At 41.1% G+C, this 10,588-nt stretch overlaps 1 protein-coding gene across 1 annotated transcript in view; it reads right to left on the reverse strand.

Moving 5' to 3' along the window:
* LOC102295410 (acanthoscurrin-2) overlaps positions 1–3,572 on the reverse strand; it is a gene marked incomplete at its 3' end in the record, with an annotated part of 45,686 nt that extends 42,114 nt beyond the window's left edge. The window contains 1 exon segment of the mRNA XM_014338997.2: positions 2,976–3,572. Coding sequence (XP_014194483.1) covers positions 2,976–3,157 — 182 coding nt within the window.
* Positions 3,573–10,588: the final 7,016 nt, after the last annotated feature.

Here is a 10,588-nt window from a genome sequence, read left to right on the forward strand (position 1 = left end):
GGAAAGAAGGGACAGAGTCATTTATAGGCTGGTGGTTTAAAAAGGGAGAAGTAAAAGAGAGGATAGAGGGGAAGGTGTTTAGTCAGAAGAGGAAAAGGGCAGCATGTGTGCACAACAGCAAAAATGCACTGAAAGATTAAAAAAAACACTCTTGTTCCTATTTTATGATGGAGTATGATAAGTGAAAGGGTAATGCATTTTATGAAAAGACCAAGACTTAAAAAAGCTTAATTTCTGTCCCAAAACTAGCAAAAACAAACAACAACAACAACAACAAAAAAACCCCAACCAAACATCCGAAGACCAGCACAATTATATAGCCACATCTAGTTTATTTTTAGTCTGTCCTACTTACACAGTCCTGCTACCTTAAATAGACTAAAAGATAGCTGAAAATAGCTTTAAAAAGGTACTTTTTTCTCCTGTTTGCTTAACTTTTGCTAAATCTTACAGTTGTCAGACATGGCAGGAAAGGGAATTAAGATATATTCCTTTGCCTTTCTGCTTTACAAAAAAATAAATAAATAAGAGAACTGAGGAGTATACCAGTTTGAAAAGTGAGGGGAAGTGAGAAATAATCTGTAATCATGTGAAATTACAGAGACGGAATGAAAAATACAGACATATGCAACAGAGGGGCAGAAGCAGTAGGAGAAGGAAGGATGATAAGAGAGGACAGCACCCTTTTTTCTATTTAAAAGATGCAAGTATGCGAACGGTGGAGAGCACAACAAATATAAAGAAAGAGGGAGAGGAGGAGAAAAGGGGTGAAAGGGATCAAAGCATGCAAGTGTGCAGAGGAGATGGAGCGAGAGAGAAAGAGATCGAGAGAGAGAGTTATGGGAGCAGGCAGTGAGGCAAAGCAGCGCAGGAGAGGGAGGGAAGTGTGAGAGAGAGTGTGTGTGAGTGAGAGGGCGGGGGTGAGCAAACACGCTCTGCACGTGATTCAATCTGTTCACATGGCCTTGTATTACGCTGTTATAAATACTTAATGTGAGGCGCAGCATGCAAAAAAGAAAAGGAAAAAAGGCCTTTTATATAGAGTGATTTTGAAAATGTGGGCAGGAGGCCTGAAATCCAAAATCAGCAGAAAATGCATAAAAGAGGCAGAGGATGCACGACATCACAGCAAACTCCCTAAAGTAGTGTAATGCACCAGTAACACATCAGAGCACGTTCAGCTCTGTTGTCATTTGTCGGAAACGAGCTGAAGCTGTCATCTGCTCTCTGAGTCCCTGCGTTATATAATGATAGAGAGGCCTGCACTTCTCTGCTTTCCTCTCCTATAGAGACATGAATCAAACCCAGGATGTGTCCTAAATAGAACCTGCACACACAGATCCCAGTGTGTGTATGCGTGTGTGTGTGTGTGTGTGTGTGTGTGTGTGTGTGTGTAGACCAGCTGCAGCCCTATAGTCGGGGACTATATCCACAGAGTGTCAACCTGATTAGGTCTCTGTGCACTCGCTTGTCTGCAGAAGGCTTTTTATGGATGAGGTGATACAGTAAGTTGGGATTCCTGGATGGTGACAAAAACAAAGGAATGTAAAAAAATCTGTTTTTGCTCAGCCAATCGCATCGTGTTATGTGAGAACAATGTGTCACAGAATCAGATATTACTGGTCCATCATTTTTCATCTGGTAGTAAGTAAAGCACAGACAGATTAGGTAACATATGGGGTGTGTTTGAGTACTGCTATCGCATGCTATAGATGTTTTATGGCGTCATTATTATGTAGAAGATCTACAGTATGCTGAACTAGGACACAAGATTATGTGTTTTCATCCAAGAGGCTAGATTTAACTTTGCTTAGGCTCTCTGTCGAATGTAATCTAAATATATCCGCTGCACTCAGATATATATTTCATTCAGGCATGCACTGTGATGCAGTGATTAATGCTATCACCTAACAGCAAGAAGGTTCTGGTTTTTGAACCCACTGGTCATCTGGGACCTTTTGCTTCTTCCCACTGTCCACAGACATGGCATTTTAAAAACTTGTCACACACACAATATCCTTACATTAACCAGCTGAAGCCCTGAGTCGAAAATCTAGTGAAGTCAATACTGCACATCTGCCCAGGACATGATCTGGACGTGCTTATGATTTGATTTGGTTGGGTAAGATAAGAAGCACCGTCTCTGTGAGTAACGGTGGGGCTGCTCATAGTACCAGTAGGCTATACTACGCATCATCAAACACACGCCTACATAGAAAGGCAAGCCCCTTAACGTACACGCACACATGCACGAGCCCCGCACACACTCACACACATTCGGCATACTCCCCTCGCCCATGCGGAAACAAGCGAGGCGATGAAGACGCTTCGAGCACCCAGCTGCATCCCGTCTCCAACGTAAAACACCAAGACGTGACACTGGCACGCCTCGTAAATGAAACCACGCAGCCTCTGAATTACACAATAATTAGGAGGGAAGAGCGAATAAACATGCCTCGTGCAATACACTACGCCAAAGCACAACCCGAGCCAAGAACGAGGAAATACTATTAGGGCAGCACATGACACCGTGGAATAAAATTATCTCATTCTTGGTGACAAGCGGTCACACAGACCAGAGGGGCACGGCCGTCGTAAGGTGGTATAACACGCAATGTCAAACCTATTTGTGGAAATCAGTCTACGTTACAAAAAGAGCCATTCACTGCAGCTCGTAGTGTTCAGCACCGCGGACAGCTCAGTGATTCTTTTATTTATTTTATTATTTTATTTCACCCCTTACACTCTGAGCATTTCCTCTTTAAAATCCCAAATCCACAAGAGTGGTGAAACACTTTTTAACACCCACGTAATCCCATCCCTGTAAAAAAAAAAACAAAAAAAAAAACAATCGCAATCAAGACGGCATCTGCTCTGCTGCTGTCCATCAGCTGTTTCCGTGTTACGGCGCAAATTCGGAGATGCGCTGCTACCCTGAGCACTTCACCCAGTGCTGCTGCTCCTGCTGCTCCTACCTTGTCATTCCCATCCCGGGGCCTCCCATTCCCATTCCTCCACCGGCAGCTGCTCCGTTGACCGGCTTCATGTGCTGTCCTGGTCCCTGCGAGGGTCCTCCAGGCATCATCGACCCCATCATCCCAGCGGATCCCGGCTCCCCGGGCTGCCCGCCGCCCTCCATGCTCGCTTCGTTCCCCATCTCGGTCTCGACTCAGGAGACGGGAGGGGTGTGGAGAAAGGTATTAGGTCAAATCGGCGGTGTCGCTTTTTTGTATCGCTACGTTTTGTGTTTTACTTATGCAGTCAAAAAAAAAAGAACTAAGAAGGAGGGAGAAGAAGTGAGAGAAAACTGAGCGGAGCGAACTCAGCGCTGTTCCTCCGTCACCGCCATCATCGTCCTCATCCTCGTCAGCTTCAGCACCAGCAGGCTGCCTCCTCCTGACGTGATGACGGGAGCGTGCCGCACGGCCACGGCGGCTGTGAGAGAGAGAAAATGAAAGCGCGAGCGGCGAGAGAAAGCGAGATTAGATTAGATTTGATTAGATCAAAGTTAAATGAGTCCCGTGGGGAGGAAACAGGGACGCACGGGCGAGATTAGGAAACAAGGAGCACCGGGGAGAGGAATTAAAAGGGGAGTACCTTTTCACCTCCTGTTGGTGAGCATAAGAAAAACAAGCACAGATATGAAGAGATTTCAATTACATTTTCCAAGCTCATCTAGGTCTAAATAAACACCGCTTGAATGAGCTTTATTAATTGTAATGCAGAATTTTTCACATTAATTAAAGAAAAAGATGGTAACATCGTGTAGTTTAAAGTTAATTTCCCCTAACCTGTGGACTTAATCAGCCTGTAGACAGAAAAATACCCTAATCCATCACATTTATTAACAAATGTGAATATTTACACTGCAGTGTCGTGCAAGCATGCAAATAACAGCGACTTAAATGTGGAAATGAGGATGACTCTGCCATGTATAGATACGCTATGCAAGAGGAGCCTGGTTACCTATGTGTGTGACCAAAAAACTACGTAAAATGCCTGGTTTATTACGTAGAATTTATTATGTCACGTGAGGTGCGAAGACACAAACGCGAGGTCGCACTTTCTCGCTGTGGACGCTGATGCTGATGCTGAGGGGAGGGGCAGTGGAGAGTGCAGTAGGCATGGGAGCGCGCGCTCACGTAACACTTTTTCCCACTCTGAGAAGGGCACGAGGAGGTACGCGAACGCGCAGAGGCACCAGGAACCACTGCACTGGAGTATCACGTGTCCGAAAAGAAAAAAAAAATACTCCAGAGTGTTGCACACCTGCCGGGCACGCGCTGTTTATTGACACCCAAACAATTCTGGGCATGAGGTTAATGCGCTGGAAAATTTGCCCGTTATGACGTTGGCTTGTTGGACTTTGGCTACATTAGGACAGGCTACTAGAAGCTCTTGTTAGCTGTAACTGGTAACAGTAGCCTAAACCAGAGATTTACAGTACTGTGCAAATGTCTTGAGCCACAGCCTCACCTCTTTTTATTTGCTAGGAAAATGTGCAAACGTACATTAAAATACAGTATATGAGGCAACAACAGAGTTTGTTCAGTTGTAATGACTTTAAAGAGGACAGGGTTTATATGTTTAGCTTTCATGTCCTCTTCTATTCCTCAACACAGCTTGAACTCTCTTAGGCAGCTTTCTTGTAATTTCTTTAAGTATCTTCAGGAATAGTTCTCCAGGCTTCTTGAAGGACATTCAAAGCTCTCATTTGGATGTTGGCTGCCTTTTGTTCTGTTCTCTATCAATATGATCCCACACTGCTTCAATAATGTGCAGGTCCAGGCTCTGGGGAGGCCGATCCATGACTGACAGTGTGCGCTTGTGTGTTTTTCAGGTATTCTTTTACTGCATTGGCAGTATGTTTGGGATCATTGTTGAGCTGAAAAATGAAACTGCAGCCAATCAGACACTTTCCAGAAGGCATTTCATGGTGGATCAAACTCTGATGGTACTTTTCTGTGTTTTTAATACAAGCAATTTTGAGACGATCTCCAACACCACTGACTAAAATGCATCATTAAACCATGACAGCCATGACACATGGCTTTAGATGCTCCCTGTTCACTGACACTCTCTCCTTAAGTCCTTGCTACATACTTATTTGGATTCATCACTCCATCAACCCTGTCGCTGCTGATTGTCAGTCTTGAGTAATTTGGTTACATTGGCATGCCTCTTTCTCCTGTTTCCCTTCACTAACATATATACATACATAAAACTACTATTTTATACATTTTAAAATTAATATTTCATAAAATATCAATTTTATCGAGCATTAAATATCAAACATAAAATTGATCTGTTATGTGTAGACACAAAACTGGTTCATCACTTCAGGTAGGTGCTGAATAATTCATAGGTCAGTGTTTAGTGAATTAACAAACAAAAAACAAAAATCTCTGAAAATGATCAAGTACATTGACTGGATTAAAAATTAGTTAAAAAGCAACCCATGTTCAAAAAAACTGTGGCTTCTTAGGATAAAAATAAATAGAAATTAGGGGTGACTCAAGACTTTTGCACAATGTTGCACATGATTTATTGCCGCTTGTGGTGTTTAATCCAGGTGAATATATATTAGCCCCTCTTTTTTTAAAAAATAATCAAACCTTTTGAAGAAGAAATAATCCTGAGTTTATCTATGATTGTTGCCTCCTCCGGATGTATTTTTATGTTGGCAAGCTCATCAGAATGCACCAAGCTGTTGCTCTAATGATCACGCCATCACTTTGATAGATTTCTTCAGTTTTTTCTGCATTTTGGGTCAAAGGTTTTCTAAATGGAAATTAACTGCAGACCTCTACACACTCTACTGTCGAGGGAATAGCAAACACACAGCCCACAATACTCTACAAAACAGCTTTTGGGTTATTTGTCCATGCACATTTGAGTCCCTGAAAAAAATAAATGGCCGTAATTCCTTAATGTTCAAAGCAATATCGTTCAGCCTCTCTAATTAAAGCTGAGTGTCTGGACTTGATTGTTTCTTTACAGGTGATTTTTTTATCCATCTCAAATTCTCCAAATTCAAATGTCACTAAGTGATGTCACTCACTTAGTGTCAAAAAAACAAGGACATAGCATAACAAACAAAAACATATTTAAGAGACTGAGGGGGAAAAAAAGAGGTACTAAATCCATAAAACAATAACAACAAAGCCTTTAAGATAAGAGCGTCTCACACCCAAAGCTACTGGGAAAAGGACCACTTTCTGTTCTAGTGCCAAGTATCTCCCTCTGAGGCCAGACTTTATAGAGATGAATAAACCCTGCCAGCAAACTTCAGCGCTACACACTGCACAGTATATCTTCCAGCACAAAGGAAAGAGACAAAGTAGTGCTGGTGCTGCAAAAGATAAAGAAAAAACAATTATCCTCTGAGCTTATTTTAGCATTCGCATTCCACCATTAATGCTATTGCCTATTGATATTTTTCTCTGCTTCACACTTTCTTGTTTTGTCAAACCGATTCACATGGCAAAGAAAGCTTTGTTGCATTTCAGTCATGTGATGTTATTTTAATAGAAAGATTTATAATGGTTCACAGAGCTCCATCGGGAGAAGTAAGACATCTTTGTGTCAAGGCATTAAAAAACAGGAAAGTGCAAGCTGATAGGTAAAGGCTCTTAAGCTCAGGCAATCCCAGAAGACCCTTTTCTCAAAACTTTACTCTTGAATGAACAATCAGTAACACATTAGTCATTGTTATTTCACTCAAAGCAGTCTTCCGCTTGAATACAGAGACAGTGACATGTGAACTTTAACCTTCCTAGCCTTGAATGTCATGGTCTGCAAGTACAACCTGAATAAACTATTTGCATTTTCATTTGCTCTCACAAAACAAAAAAACAGTTGCCCATCCCGGACTAACTGGCAGAAACCTTTAAACTTACTGTGATCTAAGAGTTTCTTTTTACTTGAATATTAGGCCAAAGATTAAAGCGTGTCACTGAAATCAGCAGAACAACAAAGAAACAACAAGGACATCCAAGACTTGCTGTGCAAAGCGTTAATGGTCCTGTAGCAAAGAACAAAAATCTTTTGCATGGCTGCAGGCACCCAACACATGAACAAACCTTTAATATTACTTTTTATTTCATGGATTTGTTGCAGTTACAGGATTCTTCCTGTAAAGTTTGATACTCGAGTGCAATGATTTAAAAGAAAGTAGAACGAGATCTGTGATTGACTGTAAACTTGATCTGTCTTTGACTTGTTGACCAGTCTCAGTTTAAATTTAGGTTTTTTCTGTCATGCAGTTTTACTGTGTTTGTGGATGAGGAGTTAATCTAACACAGAGTTAGCATTTTATTAAGTTTGAATATTTGTACCTCATTAAGCTACTGCTTTTTTAGGATACTGTGGTGCTAACATTACCCTATGTGGACTGGTGCTACCCTTAAAATTGCTATTGCTCACCTCAGTGTGGTAGAAGAATTTGTTTAAAGTGTGTGAACAAAAGCACCCCGTGCTACTACAGCAGGAAGCGTCTTTGGCTCAAAATGGCAAAACAAGTTTGACCCACTGGCTGAAACACCAAGCTTTAAATCAGCTCCTGAGAAAACCAGGAGACGTGTCACACATCGCTGGACCTGTTTTTATTTAATCTATGGGAACAAGCAAGGTGAGTGCAGAAAAACATCCATACTCTCGATTTTATAGATTTTGAACAAATGAGAAATGATAATGAAAAGAGATCAAATCTATATTGTGTTTAGGTTAGTATTGCTTTTAATTATGAGTCAAGACTATTGAACCATTAGGAACTGATTTATATACTTTGTTCATGGCTTTGAGCAGATAGGAAGTCAAAAACCCCACGGTTATTTGACTTTCCTTAAGTTATTTGAATATTTTCAGTAGACGGACTACAGCAGCAGCAGCAGGAGACCACACTGGGTGACATTCCTGTCAGCTAAGGACGGGAAACTGAGGCTACAATTCACTGTAGGTTCCAGAAAATAGGACAATAGAAGATTGGAAAGTGTTAATTTGTGCTGCAACATGCAGATGGTTGGGTGAGAATATGTAGTAAATGAAATGAAAACATGGATCCATCCTTATATCAGCAGTAGTATTGTTGCTGACCGTTTTCATCTCTTTATCACCACAGTAAACCAATCTTCTGACGGCTGCTTCTCCCAGGATAAAACACTGTGTCACAAAGCTCAAATCATCTCAAACGTCTTTATTGAACATGACAGAGAGTTTAGTGAACTCAAGTGGCCTCCACAGTCACCAGATCTCACTCCAGTAGAGCACCTTTGGGATGTGATAAAGTGAGAAAGTCACATCATGGACGTGTCAGCCAACAAATCTGCAGCAACTGTGTGATTCTGTCATTTTAATATTGACAAAAACCTTTGAGGAATGTTTCCAGCACGTTGTTGGGCTTGTTGCGCCAGGAAGAATTAAGGGCAGTTCTGAAGTTTAAAGGGGGTGTAGGCTAGCACTGAAAAGGTGTAACTAACAAAAGAAATGAATTGACACAGTTAAAAAGAGCTTTCCTTTGGCGTGTCAGAATGTGTGCTGGATAAAGACGTCTATCAGACCTGCGATGTCTATAATGAAGGAAATGAAGACCATAGTGCTCTAATTACATGTCTGTTAGTGAAACACTGTATTTGGTGTCTTGGTTGTCTGCGAGTGGCCACTGACTAATAACCTCCAACAGCGTTTTGGTCCACAGGCTTTAAAACAGGCAAACGTCTGCTGAAAGGAGGCTGACCACAGGCAACATAAAAACAGGCTGGGAGGATTTATACATTTGTCATTTCTACAGCTCTACAATTCTGTAATGGCAGAAGTCCAAGCAGTCTCTTTTTAATCTGCTATCATGAACCTTCTGATGAATTGTTGAATCCAAAATGCACTTTCTCAGCCAGCGTTTCCGGCTCCAGCAGAGCACCATTGCTTCTGAGGCAATCTGCAGCGCTGAAATCGATCCCTTTGACAGACTGACGCATTGACGCTACTGTTGAAGTAAATACTTAAGGAGATTAAAATGAGCAATGTGCCAGCACTTCACTCCACTCTGCGCAACAGACCGAGAAAGGGAACCCCTATTGGTCAAATGTGAACAGTTGATTGAATGACTGATGGGGAAAAAAGACCCCAATCAGCACTTTCAGAGCCCAAGTCCAGAGGACACAACCCAGGAGGCTTCTCATATCATTTATCTCTTTCCTGGGAGTCCGCCCTTCCTCTGACTGTACCTTTACCCTTAAAACAAAAAGCACCATTTATTCCTCTGCTGTACTTATTAAAGGACTATACCACCTTTTCTGGCCAAAGGTTTTCTGAGGAAATGACTCATAAGAATCAATTTAGCTTTTTTTTTGTAAAATATCACTTTGATAATGCTGCTGCAAGTGTGTTTTAAATACTGTGGACTGGATGAATGGACTTCACTGAGGGGTGTAACATTCGAGGGCAACAGCGCAAGCCACAAGTACGCGGAGTCTAAAAACAACAGCCATGCATCAGCTTTATTTTACATTTTTATTTTATCTTCTCTTTTTTTGGACCCTTTAAACATCAGAGATGGTTGGGCCTCAGTAGATTGAGTTGCTGCCATCCGATTGGCTGATTAGCTATTTGCGATAACAAGCAGTTGAACAGGGGTACCTAAAAAAGTTGCCAGTGAGTGCACATTGCATTTCTTTCAAAAATAACACAAGTCCTAAGTTATACAAAGCTTTGTGTGGCAGTGTAAAACTTTCCATACATTCTGTAGAAGTGGGGTTTATAAGAAGAAATTTATTCTACTCCTAGAAAGTTGTAAAAAATAAAGTCATGATTAAATATCACATTCATAAATTGGAGGCACCCTTTATGGAATTACATCCCCCACATTTCTTTCCATTTGATATTCGGATAATTGATTAAATGAGATTTTCACCAGCATTCTGTGGTAGTTTACCTTTCCCATAACACATCCCGTGTTACAAAATGAAACTATAAAAGGGAAACGCCGGGCTTTGGTTTGTTTGTACCTCAGAATGCCTTGCAGCAATACGCAACGAGTTCAAGGAAACAACAGAAAACGCTTCTGGTTGTTTTTCTTTACTCTTTCCCCCATGAAAAGACAATTTGATTAAAGCTTTTTTTTATGACTATTATTTCACAACCATTTAAACTCTTCAAAGTCACATGTGATTTTTCATGAGATGGTAATTTACTACTATTATATTATATATATTATTATAACACACGACAGGAATGATATGGAGACGTTGTTCTTGCGTCTCGTTTCCCTTTCATTAGTAATTCTCTTTCTTCTCCCTTTTTTTGCCCTGTGGAAGTCACGATAGAAGGAATGAAGCAGTCCTTTCAACTTATCTGAGTGTAAAGTTGAACATGAAATTAATTATTAACTTAGAGCTAAGAATTTAGCTTATACTTCTGATCCCTTTAGAATTTATAGCCTTACCAATCATCAACTCTTGCCTTTACATTTCTCAGCTATCTCACAAAAAGGCTGAACTACCTTTTTCATCCTCTGAACACAGAGTTAATTACCGTAATGTGCGTGACGGGAAAGATTCAGTCCTCGTCAGCAATCTGTTTGGGTGGTGTCCCA

Source organism: Haplochromis burtoni, unplaced genomic scaffold, assembly GCF_018398535.1.
Source record: "Haplochromis burtoni strain Fernald_Lab_line unplaced genomic scaffold, NCSU_Asbu1 Contig_60, whole genome shotgun sequence".
In the NCBI taxonomy this organism is placed as follows: domain Eukaryota; kingdom Metazoa; phylum Chordata; class Actinopteri; order Cichliformes; family Cichlidae; genus Haplochromis; species Haplochromis burtoni.